Source organism: Heteronotia binoei, chromosome 5 (assembly GCF_032191835.1).
Source record: "Heteronotia binoei isolate CCM8104 ecotype False Entrance Well chromosome 5, APGP_CSIRO_Hbin_v1, whole genome shotgun sequence".
NCBI classification, from domain to species: Eukaryota; Metazoa; Chordata; class Lepidosauria; order Squamata; family Gekkonidae; genus Heteronotia; species Heteronotia binoei.
The window spans coordinates 113,650,440-113,665,562 of record NC_083227.1 but is presented as its reverse complement, the minus strand read 5'-3'; the positions used below and the strand labels follow the sequence as shown (position 1 = coordinate 113,665,562).

The 15,123-nt window shown below is 39.9% G+C and overlaps 1 protein-coding gene across 1 annotated transcript; it reads left to right on the top strand.

Annotated features, from left to right (window-relative positions):
* The first annotated feature begins 2,169 nt into the window (after positions 1 to 2,169).
* Positions 2,170 to 12,331, top strand: DOK3 (docking protein 3). The gene is made up of 7 exons (XM_060238828.1): positions 2,170 to 2,190; positions 3,164 to 3,237; positions 4,761 to 4,835; positions 5,849 to 6,212; positions 9,193 to 9,283; positions 10,074 to 10,246; positions 11,239 to 12,331. The coding sequence occupies exons 1-7, from the start codon at positions 2,170 to 2,172 to the stop codon at positions 12,007 to 12,009; spliced, it is 1,569 nt and encodes a 522-aa protein (XP_060094811.1). The 3' UTR covers positions 12,010 to 12,331.
* Positions 12,332 to 15,123: the final 2,792 nt, after the last annotated feature.

The window sequence follows — 15,123 nt, the reverse complement described above, 5'->3', positions numbered from 1 at the left end:
CCTCCGTGCCTGCCTGCCTGGCTCCAGCTCTGACGCTTACAGCAAGCGCCAGGATCTCTCCCTCTGCCCTCCGATCCCGGCGCTTGCTGTAAGCGTCAGAGCTGAAGCCAGGCAAGCAGGCATGGAGGAAGCACCTGCCCCCTTTGCAAACCCAGCGCTTTGCGAGCACCGGCTGTGGAGGGGGCAGCGTGCTTCCTCCGTGCTTTTCTGCCTGGCTTCAGCTCTGACGCTTACAGCAAGTGCCGGGATCGGAGGGCAGAGGGAGCGATCCTGGCGCTTGCTGTAAGCGTCAGAGCTGAAGCCAGGCAGGCAGGCACGGAGGAAGCACGCTGCCCTCTCCACAGCCGGCGCTCGCAAAGCGCTGGGTTTGCGGAGGGGGCGGGTGCTTCCTCCATGCCTTTCTGCCTGGCTTCAGCTCTGATGCTTACAGCAAGCGCCGGGATCGGAGGGCAGAGGGAGTGATCCTGACACTTGCTGTAAGCGTCAGAGTTGGAGCCAGGCAGGCAGGCGCGGGGGAAGTGTCGGGATCAGAGGCGGAGGCAGCGGATCGCTCCCCTTCCCAGGAAGGTAGGTACCGGTACCTTCGCTCCATAAGATACACACACTTTTCCCCCCACTTTTTTTTGGGGGGGAAGTGCGTCTTATGGTGCGAAAAATACGGTAATTGGTTCCTCTAGTATGAACATCAAGTCATCAGCAAATGCCTGGACTTTAAAACTTTCACCTTTAATCTTTGTTCCTCTTATTTCCTGATCTTTTCGAATAGGATCAATCAGATATTCCAACGTCAATACAAACAATAATGGTGAAAGAGGACAGCCTTGCCTTGTACCTTGTTCAATAGAAATTAAGTCTGATGGTTCTCCATTAACATTAATTCTGGCTTTCTGATTAGAATAAATGGCTTGAACCAAGCATCTAAAGTATTCACAACCAATATCTTCTAGACATTTTAACATTAATTCCCAGTTTACATTGTCAAATGCTTTTTTCTGCATCCAACATGATACAGGCCATTTGCTGATGTGGATGTTCTCAGTAAAATTCCAAAATATTTAAGATAGTTCTTATATTTTGTCTCTGTCTTTTTAGGATAAAACCAGATTGATCTTCATGTATCACTTCTGGAATGACTTTCTTAATTCTTTGCGCCAAAATGGCAGTGAATATTTTATAATCTGAGTTTAAAAGTGATATAGGCCTGTAATTCTTTATGTCCGTTGAGTCAGATCCCTCTTTGTGTATCAAGGAAATCAATGCTTCAGTCCAAGAGTCTGGTACCTTTGATGTTTGCTTTATACCCTCTATAACTCTCTTATATGGGAGTAATATCACTTCTTCAAAATATTTAAAAAATTCCGCTGGTAATCAGTCTGGGCCCAGAGTTTTATTATTTTTTTGAATTCTTATCATGTCTACAATCTCTTGTACTGTTATAGGGCTGTCTAAGATTTGTTCTCTCGATATTTTCTTTATTTTGACCTGATTTCTATATTCTTCTTGTTGTATTTCCAATTTTTCCTGTTTTTTATACAGCTTTTGATAAAAATTTCTAATAATTTCTTTTATTTGTTTTCTTTGTGAAACCTCCAGATTTTCATTTTTCAGGGTCTTTATCATTTTTTCTCCTTTTCCTTCCTTAATCTGTAAGCCAACCACCTGTTAACTTTGTTGGCATTTTAAAAAAAACCTTTGTTTAGCCCATTTTGATTTTTTCTCCAGTTCTTCATTTAACAATAAATTAATCTGATGTTGTATACTCTGTATTTTCATTCTAATTTCCTCTGTATTTTTCTCTTTTTGCATTTTCTCTTGTATATGCAATTTTCCTACAAGTTGATTATAAGTTTTCATTCTATTTCTCTTCCTCCTCGAGGAATATCGAATTGCAATTCCGCTAAAAAAAGGCCTTAAAAGTGTCCTATATCATTTGGATTGATGTATCTTTTTCCAAATTCTGTTCAAAGAACATTTTAATTTCCTTTTTGGCTTCTTTCAAGAATACTTCCTTTAGAATCTGGAGATTCAAAGTCCATTGAGCGCTTTTTACAAGACTTGAAAATGTAATCGATAACGGGTTGTGGTCTGCAAATGTCTTGGGCAGTATGACAGCTTCTTCTAATAGAGAGGATAGGGAGGTTGAGATCCAGCACATGTCTATCCTGGACCATGAACATGTACCTCAGAACAGTAAGTGAAATCTTTGGTTCTAAGATTTTTCATTATCCAGGCATTTATTAGACTTAATTAATCCGCCATCTTAATAAAAGTTCTAGGCAGTTGACTACGACGTTTCTTTTTAATCTTTTCCCCAAATTTCTTGTCTATGTCAGCCTCAAAGACTGCGTTGAAATCGCCTATAATACAGTGCTCTTGGTAGTCAAACTCGATAATTCTATCATGAATAGCCTTATAGAATTTTTCTTGCTTTTCATTCGGAGCATATATATTTCCTAGCAATATTTTTTGCCCATTATGTATTATTTCAGTCAACAATACTCTGCCATTGACTGCCGCATATAACAGTCTAGATTCAATCTGGTCTTTAATATAAATTGCAACCCCTCTCTTTTTCTTTTGATCTGCTGATACATATAGTTGGCCTAGCTTTTTGTTTTGAAGATATTTCACATCTTTTTTAGTAATGTGTGTCTCTTGCAGACATATTATATCGGCCCGTAATATTTTTAATTGTAGGAAGATTTTCTATTTTGTGGTGCATTTAATCCATTAACATTTATCGTAGTTATTTGTAGTCCTACCTTGCCCATTATTCCTTTATTATATTACTATCTACTATTTTTCCTTGCTCTTTTTGTGTTTGCGATCTTGTTTTCATTTTTGCTTTTTTTTTTCTTTTTAAAACTTCTCCATTTCTATTTTTATTTCCTTCTTCTTCATCATCTTCTCTTTCCTCTTCCTCCGAATCTGATTCCTGACCATCTTCTTCTACATATGTATTCAAAAATTCTTGTACTTTAAAATATGTTATATTAAATCTTTTACCTTGAAATGTGAAGATGATACCTTCTGGTACTAGCCATCTAAATTAGATAGCCTTTTCAATCAGCCATGTTGTCAATTTCTTATAGCCACTTCTTCTCTGTTGTATACTCCAGGATATTTCTTTTAATATTTTTATTTTGTTATCTTTCCACTTTAGGTCAACTTCTCTAGTAGCCCTCAGAATCGCCTCACAAGTCAAGACTTTCATGAATTTAACATGTACTTCTCTTGGTAAATCATATTTCTTTGTGTAAGCTGAGGCAACCCTTTTAACCCAGTCTATCTTTTATTGCCTCTTCTTCACCTAATATCAAGAGATCATTGATTTTCCTATATATATCTTCCCTCTTCTCTTCTGGAAGATTCTGGAGCCTCAGAATACATGCAGCTTTGTCCATTTCTAATTTAGCAGTTCTATCCTCAATGTCTGAACATTTAGTCTTATATTCTTGCATTGTGGCAGACATACCTATCATTTTATCATCCAATGCATCAGCTTTAGTTGATAACGTGTGTTTGTTGATTATTGAGTAGGAGTTGTCTCTGAAATTCATCAACCTTATCATTAGTCTTTCTTATTTCTTCTTTTAGTTCAAGCTTAATCTCCTCTAACGCCTCTTGGTTTTGTTTAAAACCTGTCATCATTATGTTCTGCAGTTTCTCAATAGCATCCTGGTTTAATGCTGCTGCCACTGGCTTGTTCACACCTGGTGAGGTGCCGTGCCCCGGTTTTTTTTATCTTAGTTTCCATATTTCTTTCCCTTTTTCACCTTACTAACTTCACAGAGGTTGGAGATTGCTTAGATTACACTTAAACTGTAGAACTCTCCTGAAGGCACTTGCTTCTGTTATCTACATATAATCCTCTATATGGTCCTCAATGCCCTCTTATCAAATTTAATTCTGATTTACTTCATTGGCATTGGTAATATTTACACATTCACACCTTCCTTACAATTCATTACACTCTAAATATTCTTAATCACTCTAATTAATTAAATTCATTCACTCAAATTAAGTTAATTAGCTCAGTTAATAAGTTATTCATTATCATTACTTCTACAATTAATTACAATTAACTAGTTCTTCTTATAATTTTTTAAAAATCACCAATTATGTTAAACCTATCAATTTTATCCCAGCTCAATTTAAATCATTACATTCATTACTTCGTTTCTGTCGTTTCCATCACGCACATTACACATATTAAGTTCCAATCTGCATTCACTTTCATTTAGGTATTAGCAGTCTTACTTCCTCCTCCACAACGAGTTCTGTTTCTAGAGTGTCTCAGCCCACTGTATCTAGTTCTTCCTTATTCCTCCTTCTTCTTTCCAGAAGCCCCTGTAACTCAGTTCCAGACTTTCTCAATAAGCCATTTTAGTTTTCCACGTCTCTATTACACACCCCACATAAACACAGTACAGGATTCTCCAGATCGCTCTTTCATTTCTTGACACAACGTTCCAAATCGGCCACACACCCTTCTGCTTCACTCGTCTCTCCTTCCAGCCTATCCGTACCTTCAACACCGTCTCTTTAAACGTATCTCTATCTGTCCTCTCGCTCCCCTCACACAAGACACACATTCTCGATCTCTTTTCACTCTCTCTCATTTTTTACCTCTCTTTACTGCTACCTCCACCGAACATCCCGTCCTCATCTTACTTCTTTCTTTGCTTTCTTAACTCCCTCTCTTGTTCCCTCTCGGTCTTGCCGCCTCACTTATTTTTTAAACTCTCAGACTTTTAAAGTCCATGCTCCGCTTTGTTGCTTTCCATCTTTGTCCGAAACCGCTTCCCTTCTCTGCTCCATCTCATCAACTTTAGGTAAGTCAGTCTTTTATTCTTTGTTGTCTTACAGCCAGTAATCCAAATTAAATTATTCTTTTTTCCCAGATGGTCGATAGAATAAAATAAGTAGATGGATTATCCAGTATTCTCATTGCTTCATATTCCGGCGACCCAGTTCAAAGACACAAGGCATTTACAAACCTCGGCATGGGAAAGGCAAGAACCAGTAGGGAAGCCTCCACTTCCCTTCCAAAGTTCCTGCCAACTCCCTTTGCTACAGAGCATCTTCCCGATGCTCTTTTAAGGGGTGTCTTAAGAAGGAGACCCCCTTTAAGGCTTGTAATTGGAGGTGCTTGCCAAGTGCCCTCAGTCAAGCTCTCCACATCACTGTGCCATTTTCCTGGAAGTCCAAGGTGGAAATATTTGTAGCACTCAAGTGGACGTCTAAGTTGTGAAATTGGAATGCGTTTAAATAGATTGATTTCTTTGCACCCTTTATTTGTCTGTTGAACTCCAATTACAAAAGAAATTGGAATGCTGTAGAAAGGGGCAGAGATGGATGTTAGGTAGCCTTGAAGTACCAAGGACTGGTGAGAAGTAGCTGACACCCTAAAACTACTATCTTTTGGCAACTTTACATTGTCCTTTCTGAGCTTTATACTAGACACTGCCCACACATTATCAGGTTCCCCTGCACATCCGTAAGGTTTAAAATGTGTGTGGGGGTGGGGAAGCTTGAGATTTCCTGATGGGGGTAGAGAACACTGCTTTTAGAGATTCTTGTGCTTGTGTGACAATCCCATAAATACATCAAATTTAGGCAGAACAATTACTGTGCACAGTAAAACGCCTCAAAGGGATCTTGGTGTAATCTCAAAACCTACATGATGATTTCTATGGTTCCTGGGGCGGAACTGTCCTTTGGACTTCTTTCCAGAGAAGGATGGTCACATCTCTGCTTGGGAGCAACTAGCTAATTTCTGGACAAATGCTACCTCCAATTGCTCCATTCCCAGTAGTCCTGTCAGTGCATAAATTCCTCAATGCAGACTGTTCCTTACCCAGATTCTTCTCCCATGTATATCTCTGACTCTATGCTGTTCCCCTTGGCTCCCCTCACAGAAGATTTGGAGGAAAGTGTGGGCCCAGCTTTTTGCTGACAGCCCTTCTGGTGTTGCGCGGCTTGAGTACCTTGAAACACGCGATGGTGTTTCAGCAGAGAAGGCAACCCTGCGCAAGGGTGAATGCAAAGTGATCCGCCTCTCAGACTGCGTCTCTGTGGAACGGGCTAGTGAACACAGCTCACCCAAGGACACGGCACCCTTCTACTTGCGCATGATGGCACGCAACTACATTATGGCAGCTGATGAACCAGATGACTGGATAGAGTGTGTCTGCCAACTGGCTTTTCAGGTATTGGCTCAGTAACATCTTAATTCAGCAGAATTGTACCTGGGCCTCACAGAACCAAATGGAGATTCCTCTTGCCTGTATATCAACCATGTAAGACCTGATAAAAGAGCTAATATTCAGCTAAGCAGTTTTTCTCAGAGGTTTCCTATTATTCTAGGGGATTTTCATTGCACTGCTGAGAGATCCTGGATCAGATTGTTCTAGCGACTTGACATTCCCTGACCACTTAATTACAATGCAATTTGTGGGGAGGGTTTTTTTTTAAAGAATTTGTGGGGGCAAGGGAGATCTTGAGTGTAATGGTCTGTGTAATCCTGCAAATAGTACCACACCACAGTTATCTTGTGTTAGCCCTGCCCTCCAGCACATTGGTGACTAATCAATAAGCTAGCCGACTCTGGACAGATTGGATAAAAAAGTTCAGCAGCATCTTAAAGGCTAACAACATTTATAGCAGCATGAGCTTTTGTGAGTCAGATGCTATGAAGAGGAAATCATTAATTATTTTATAGTATCTGAAGAACAAACAAAGATTCAAACAAAGTTCATGCTGAAATAAATGTTGGCTTTTAAGGTGCCAATGGACTTCTGTTTTATTTTACTACAACAGACTAACATGGCTACTTCTCTGCAGTTAGGAAGGATAACAGACAGCTTAGACTGGGCTAAAGGAAAGAGGTAGGAAAACATCTTAAGGAATGCTTTACTCTGGAAATTTGACTCTGACCATAGTCTCTGGGTTAGATATTTTTCTTGTTTGTTCTTTCACAAGTCATTTGCAACCTGTTCCTAAATCATATTATTCATTGTTTAGGAATAGGCTGTAACAAAATCGAAATGATTTCAGTGGGACTTGTTTCCAAGTAAGTAAAGAGATGGAAAAAAACAATGGCATAGGAAGACAATTTGATTGCAGTATAGTAATAACTCACTGCAATATAGTAATAACCCACTGGAATACACTTGCCTTCCTACTGTACCATTGTTTTTTCTTTGTCTCTTTGCTTCAGTTGGTGTGGCCCTTCTGTTTCTTCTTGTTATTTCCAAGTAAGTAGATATACAATCTGAAGAAACATTACAACTTTTTGTCTCTCATTTCTGGTTATCCTCATGAACAACTAGAGGCTGCCTACTGACCACATTTGTTGGATGCCAGATGAGATAATGAAGTTATCTTGCTCTTTGCATGTGAAAGTCCTTCTGTTAAACTTCATCTTCCTATTTAAATGAATTTAATATCTAGAAAAGAAAAGGGAAAGGTGGCAGTACAAATGTGTGACTGTATCAATTAGTTGTCAGAGTGGTTTTAACCAATAAAGCGTGCTATATGTCAGATTATAGAAAAAACATTTTCAGTTAAATATTATTTTATGGCTGAAGCCAAATGGAAAAAGGATTCTTTTTATTGGAAGCTTAGTGCAGGTAACATTATTAAAGTTTAGAATAAGCCACATCACCTATATTTTCATTGTAAATGTTAATATATATGGAGGGTAGGGAGATGTATGGAATATATAAATTTATGAGCTGGATTAATGATGGGCAAATTAAGTACTATATTTCTCTTAAGGAATAAATGAAAATTGTACACCACTGCTTTTCATATAATTTTAATTAACTATTTCTTGAATAAATTGATTAGGATGACAGAAGATGCATTCTTAACTAAGACTGAAACTGTCATGACAGCAAAAACACCACATTCTCTGTCACAGATATATCAAAATATGCTAGAGTTAGCTGCAACTGAAACTCCTAATTATGATCAAGTATGAGAAAAAGATTTAGAGCCATCTCTAACTGTTTAGATACTGGAAAAAACAGGCAAATTCTTAATCTGGCTCTGAGGGATAGTTGCTATAGCATTCATATACAAAGAATAGCTAAAATCGATGAAGTTCCTGAAACATGTTGGAAATGCAATGGAAAGAAGACAGATTTTTGTCACTGCTAGTGGCAATGTCCAACAGTAAAGATCTTTGGGGATACATGTCACCCTTAAAAGGAAGGTTTAATGGCTAATCTGGTGTTATCTGTTGGCTTGTTAGGGTAATAGTTATCTTTTATATTTTTGAATATTTTTAAAGACAATTAAAAACATTTTTAAAAAATGAGTAATAAAATCCTCAGTCAGTTTGCCCATGGAGCCCAAACTCTTCCTGAGAGGGCAAATTGTTAATGAGAAGGAAAAGGTTATTGTTTTTTGCATGATTTCTCTTTTTGCCTAGGATTTCTCTTACAATAAATAATAAAAGTCCAAAGATAAAGGTTTAGAGACAGGCTTATAAGAACTTTGGGATCTTTCAACTGTAACAATGTCATGGTTTAATGGGTGTTAAGGAAGAGTGCAAAACTATTTTGGGAGTTATTTAATTTGGTTTAAAAATAATGGGAATTATAAGCTTTCTAAAGTGAGTGTACCCCTTTCTGTGTTGTGATTAATTGTTCTGATAAATTATGAGTAACTGCAGTTATTGGATGATCTAAGTGTTGTACAAGTTATGCTTTTTATTGTTGCAATGTTTCTCTTCATAGTTTTAAAAAGGAAGGGGAATGATTATAACCTCACAGATATTAGAACTGAGACTGAGGCAAAATATTCCTGTAAGGAAACATTTTATTTATATAGCACCTATCAAGTGCTTTACAAAATAAGTTAATTAGGTCCCCACCTCACTGCCTTGCCTTCTAATAGGTATGAGACTCAAGGGAAAGGGGAAGTAGGTTGGGGAGATTGGTGGCTGTAGTGGTTAATAGAAATAATTGGGTTTTGAAGTGAATAAACGTGTTTTGCTATGTTAAAAAATATAAGTAGCCAAGTGTTGGTGGGAATCTATATCCATGGAAATCATCCTGAGTTCAAGTTATGAGGAATAATCAAATATAGTAACAAGGGCCATTACCTTTTTTGTTTGTATACTCTTTATAATGTCTGAAATGCTGTCCTTACCATATAATCTCTTTGCTGTGGTGCATGCAGAGAACTCCTGCTTCATCAAGCACAGCTGGAGATATTCCCAAGCTAAAGCCCCAAATGGAGGAGAATGTAATCTACTCATCTTGGCAGGAAAGTATGTATATTGGTCCCTGTGGGTAGGGTGGAAAACCTAAACTCAAGAGCCTGAAGAGCATGGAACTAGTTTCTTGAGGGGCTAACTTGGAATGATACTTGGTTCAATGGAGGCCTTTTCTGGTAAAATACAGCTAACTTTGCTCTAGCTGGGAATGCCATGCAGGTGCCAATGTTTTGGTCAGAGAGCTGACCCAAAATAATTTTTGCTGAGGCAGAAAATCCAAATGTGATCTCCATGGCAGTAAAAAAATTAAGAAATTGATGGCAGCTTAACCAAGTTGTCTCCCCTCCTATTCCATTCTGAATACACAGCTGAGTTAGGGGTTTTAAACTAACTTCTCAAGTGCAAATTTTTAATAACTGGATTTACCCAAGTCATCTCTGTCTAGGTTATGAGTAAGAAGTGAGGATATTGTTGAAAGAATAATGAGAAAAAGAAATAACCAGAGCTGCACGGATTTTGCACAAACACAGTAAAATACATTCAGAATTCTGAATAGGATTTCCAGAAAGGCCTCAGTGCTTCTCTGCATAGCAATTTGCCCCATTTATCTGCAGAAGCAAAATAAATTTACAACATATATTAGTAAATTTTACTACAAAAGCAAATGTGCATATTTTCATACTCTGACTTCAGCAGTATGGATAAATGATATAATATTCCGTGATGCAGAGTTGTTTTGTTTTTAAACGGCTGAGTAAACAGAGCCATTGGAATTACTCAACGTGAAGCAAAAAGCCAGGACATCCATAACACTTGATATCTTGCAATATATTTTTATCAACAGCCTGTGAGTTCCCAGTTGTAGTGTTCCATACAGAAGCCTCTTCAAGGTGTCACCTGAAAGGGAACTACCTGCTGGTGACTTTATCTGAACACCTGGAGCTGAAGGACTCCCAGTCTGGACAGACTCTGTATACCTGGCCTTATGCCCTCCTCCGTAGATTTGGCCAGGACAAGGTATGTGGTGTCTTCCTCCTTGTTGCTGCCTGAGCCCCCAGTAGTAACAGGGTAGGCTGCTCATATTGCTTAGGATAGAAGACATCAGTCTCCTATTGACTGTCCTGAGGAGTAGTAAAGACTGCAGACGGCATCTCATCCAGCAGTCTGTGAACAGAGACTGCTGTAGTTTTCAGTGGGTGTTGTTATCAGGCAGGAGTTATACCTGGAGGCAAATCATCAGTCCTGTAGAGGGGCAAGAGATATAGCTATGCTGTGCCTCAGCTGATGATACTTGCTATGTGAAGTGTGCCTATCTGAGGATACCCAGGCAGTTGTTAGAAGCAAGTGTCATGCTAAAGTTTTCAGCTTTGGTTTGCATTTGGATTGCTTTATGAGTTGAAATGGTCACCTTTCCATTTTTTGCTACAAGCAGAGGAATGCATATATTTGGCAATACTGGTGACTAATGTATTCCTCCCCCACCGCCTCTGTTGCTTCCTCTGATGTATACTGTAAGACTCAAAACGGAACTATTCATGTGTAGGGGCCATAACTCAGTTGGATGTATACACTTGGGGCTTTTTTCCTCTGGGGGAATGTGGCAGAACAGAGTTCCAGAATCTCTTCATGGAAACAAAATTCTCAAAAAATATTTAAAAGTTCATGAGGGGCACCCATGTGTTTCTCCTTAGTTTCCCTCTTGGGAGTTCCGGCACCTCTTTTTCCAGAAAAAAAGCCCTGCATACATTGCATATAAAGAACTGATCTCTGCTATTTCCAGAAATAAAGATGTCTGCTGGATGGACCAGAGGTCTGACTCACTAGAAGGCAGCTACTTCTAGATAAAATCAAAACTGTTTTTTTTCTGTCTGTGATACAAATGAGCATTGCCAGACTTTCTTTTCAATGTTATTGGAGAAAGGCATTGAGAGATTCGTATCAGCCAACTATTAGAATCCGTGTTATAAGTAAATACCTTTTAAAAAAAAAATTCCCTCCTCCCTCCCCAGACTGTGTTTTCTTTTGAAGCAGGGCGCCGCTGCGATTCAGGAGAAGGCCTCTTTACTTTTAACACCATTCATGCTGCAGAGATCTATAGAGTTGTCTCAGCTGCCATAGACCACCAAAAAGCCACTCTTCTTGAAGCAGAAAAGAACACTGGGATCTCCTCAACTCAAGACTCTACACAGAAAGTGGGAGTCTGGTCAAGGCCCACCACCTTGGAAAGCCTGGAGGAAATGCAATCACTGTATGCAGAAACTCCAAAAGGGACAGTGGAAATGGAGATAGGGACTTCTGAGCCACCCATCATCTATGCCTCTATTGGCAGGAGTTTTTTCCAACCCTGGACTGAGACGGTACCCAAGGTGCATGAAGGGCAGGTCTCAGATCATCTCTATGAGAACCTGTGTTCTCGAGAGCAACGTCCCTTCTCTCCAAATTCTCCTAATGTCACCTACAGCGATTCCTTGGAGGCTAGGAACAGTGATCCATCGCCCATCTATGACAACAGTCCTGTAACAATAACAGGTTCAAGTAGTCATCCTGGCATGAACCCCAGCACAGAGGCTGAGTCTTCCTCAGAAAGCCAGTACCACCACTTGCTGCTTTGTAAGGCAACAGAGGACAGAGTTGAAGGTGAAGGGGAGGCCCTGGTGAATAATAAGCCAAAGACTAGAGGAACTGGTGCTTTGAAGCACAAGTTGGTCTCCTTGTTAAGCAGAGATGGAGGAATCCCAAAGGCCTCTAGCAAGAATATTAGTCCTGTGGACAAGTTGTAATGAACCTTTCAGCTGCAAAGGTTTGTGTCCCATAGGGCATGAATCTCTTCCATTCATTCCCCCCTCCCCCCGCCATGTTATTATCCTTGATGCCTTGGTAGGATTGGTCTTTGATCCACAGTCTCTTAGAACAGACGGTAGCCTTGGGGACAAGGTAAACTAAAGCATCTCTTTACCACTGAATCATTCTTGGATAGTTAGAGATGAGAGTGGGGATTGTCCTTGTAGCTGGATCAGTAGATATAAAGGAAGCTGGAAACTGGATGGATGTGTATTGGTTGGAATTTTCCCCACTTTGTGTCTCAATAAATAGTGTTTTTTTTAATGCTGTCGACTATGCTCTTGATTCTGTATACCATATGGGAAACAGTTTGTTACAGATATATCCACTGTGGTACTGAAGAGCCCTCTTGATGGCATACTCCTGGGTACATAGGTTTACACTGCATCACTGTGTATAATGTGGAGGGGGTGGATGGGATAGTTCAGTGGAAGACATGTGTTTACATGTCCTGAGTTCAGTCCTTAGCATCTCAGGTCTCAGGGGATGGGAAAGAATTTTGTCTGCTTGAGACCTTAGAGAGTTGCTGCCCTATTAAGCTATACTGATATATATTAGTAATATCCTAATTGGGTGTGGATCATTTATTTGATTCTGTGGTGCATTTGACTTCTCCTGTTTCCACTAGAGGGCAATATACTCCTTTCGTTAGATCAATTGTTAGCTTGCTTCAGCAGAGATCCTAGATAGAGAAAAACACATTAAGGCTTGATGGTGACTGGCCAATCGGGTGTGAATTGCTGTAACATACAAAATGGTGTAGCTGAAGCAAGAATGTGTGCTGCTGTAAGGAAGGTAGCCATTTCCTATCCAGTGTAAAGAATCAATTCCACTGTTTACATAGTGGAATGACTGACAACACAGCTAGATTCCAGTCTCCAGCTTCCTTCATCTCATCTTCAAAACATGTAATTTGGGAATTGATCAGATTGCATTTTGCACAGATTTTCCTGGAGAATGTGAGGTATTAATATTTTAAATGAAATAGTTTTCAGAACTTTATGGAGCTAATGGGACAATATTTGTATAAAGGGTGACTTATTTATTGGGTAAATGTGACAAGTGTCCCAGGAAGCATCACAGTGTGTATGGGTAGAATGGTGTCTAATTCCAAAGGGAAGTGCAGAAATTGTGCAGAACACAAAAAGGCCGTTATGCTTTACTGTGTGGTGCTCACTGAAAGTGCAGGACTGTGCTTTATAGTTGTATCTTATGTTTAGTTACAGCTGGTTGGATTAAACAATCTATCAGCAGAAGATATGAATGGTTCTGGATCTTCCCACTTTTCTCCCCCTCCCCCAGTAGTATCCTTTCCAGCCCCTGGAATGTCACAGGACTTTCATAAGCTGATTGTCATTTAGGCTGAGGCTCTGAGGAGGCAGAGTTAAGTTGCTGCTGCTTCCTCTTCCTCAGTGGTGCTCTATGGGACTTAAACTGAGACTAACCCAATGATTCCTCTGGAACCTCACATAAACTTTGATATTTCAGTGCCCAATTTGTCAAATGCATGAAGCAGTGCCCCATGCTGACAAGTGTATATATAGATAACAGGGTGGGGTGGGGGCAGCAAACACTGGGATCAGAAGGCCACTGAATGCAAAATGTAGGAATAGGTCTATTACATTTCTATAGAGAGTATCCAAATGTACACAAGATTTTTTGTTTCAAAGAGCACGTATCTAATTGCATGCTGTGAAATGCTTTGGATTTGCTTAAACTACAGAGCTGTGGCATTCTGAAACATGAACTGGTCTTAAAATATAAGGCATCTGGCAGCTCTACAATAAAGGGGGTCTCTTTCACAATGAGGCCGCTCTGTTAACAGGCAGCTACACTGAACACATGGGGTGGAAGAGGGATTTCCCTTTGGCGCCATCTGAAGATAATAACAGAGCCACTTCCTGCTTCATTTCACTAAACAAATCCAGATGTACTCTCTGAATAGAAGCAGCAGGCAGCTTGCTGTAGACAATTCCAGCCAGGCCTCAGTCAAAGGGATGACAGGCCCAGCTCTGCCAATGCAGTAGCCTCATTCAGAGGTTCCAGGGGGAAGTTTTTCCTCAAGAATCAATCATACAACAGCAGATTGAACAAATGTGTGCTTTGTGTGAAAAAGGAGAGCAAGAGTCCCTAAGACTTATTACCCTGGTCTGGTCTTTGGACAGTGGGGATAGCTGAGCTGTTGCAGCCTTTCTGGACTCTAATCAACTACGATTCAAAGCCAGTAAAATATTTTTATTTACAATATGGTTTTTATTCAAATGGTGATGAAAGAATAAAACACAGTCCGGGGTGTATGATGGTTGCAGTATCACTTTTTATCCAGCAGAAGGAGGTAGTTGAATAACTTCTTTTGTCTTATACTGTAAGTCCAATAGACACAAGTTGATTTTACTGCAGCTGACAGAAGGAAGGCATGGGACACTTGCAATTTAGGGTGAAGTTCAATAAGAATGCAAAAATCTGATTCCCCACTAACACCTGAAGAACTGGGCCTAGTAACTGAGTTGCTTAGGAGGGTAGGAAGTGGGCTTCTCCTCATCCCGTGTGTGTGTGCCATTTGTAGGATCTATTCGCTTCCTTTCCTCCCTTGTTTTCATCTGTGCATCACATTTTCCTCCCCTCACTACAAGGAGCTCAGAACAGAGAACAGGATTTTCCTTTCCCTATTTTATCCATACAACAGCCCTGCATAGCATGTGAGGCTGGAAAGTGAATGCCTAGTCATGCCAGTCCTCAAGGCAGTGTGGAGGTTTGAACCTGAGGCTCCCAGATTCTAATCTGATTTTCTTAACTACTATGCAACACTGGCTTCCTTTTCTATCCTTCTCCACTTTTCCTTTCTTGATTCATTATTGCCATGAAAGCAGGACTGGATCAGCGCTGATGCTCTGGTTGTAGAATTTTTTGATGATTCTGAAAGATATCAGCCTGAAGAAAAATGACTGCAAACATAAGCAGAGGCTTTTTTTTTTTTGCCACCTCTGAGTGGCTGCACCCAGCAGCTGCCCAGTAATACTATAAAATTTTCAGGTAAGCTTGAATTAATTATT

What these genes read in the sequence shown, in the direction of transcription:
- DOK3 (XM_060238828.1), top strand. Translation starts at nt 2,170, where the DNA reads ATGAACATGTACCTCAGAACA. An exon ending in TGAACATGTACCTCAGAACA is followed by an intron (nt 2,191 to 3,163) that starts GTAAGTGAAATC and finishes TTTCCACTTTAG; the next exon opens with GTCAACTTCTCTAGTAGCCC. An exon ending in CTACTCATCTTGGCAGGAAA is followed by an intron (nt 9,284 to 10,073) that starts GTATGTATATTG and finishes TTTTATCAACAG; the next exon opens with CCTGTGAGTTCCCAGTTGTA.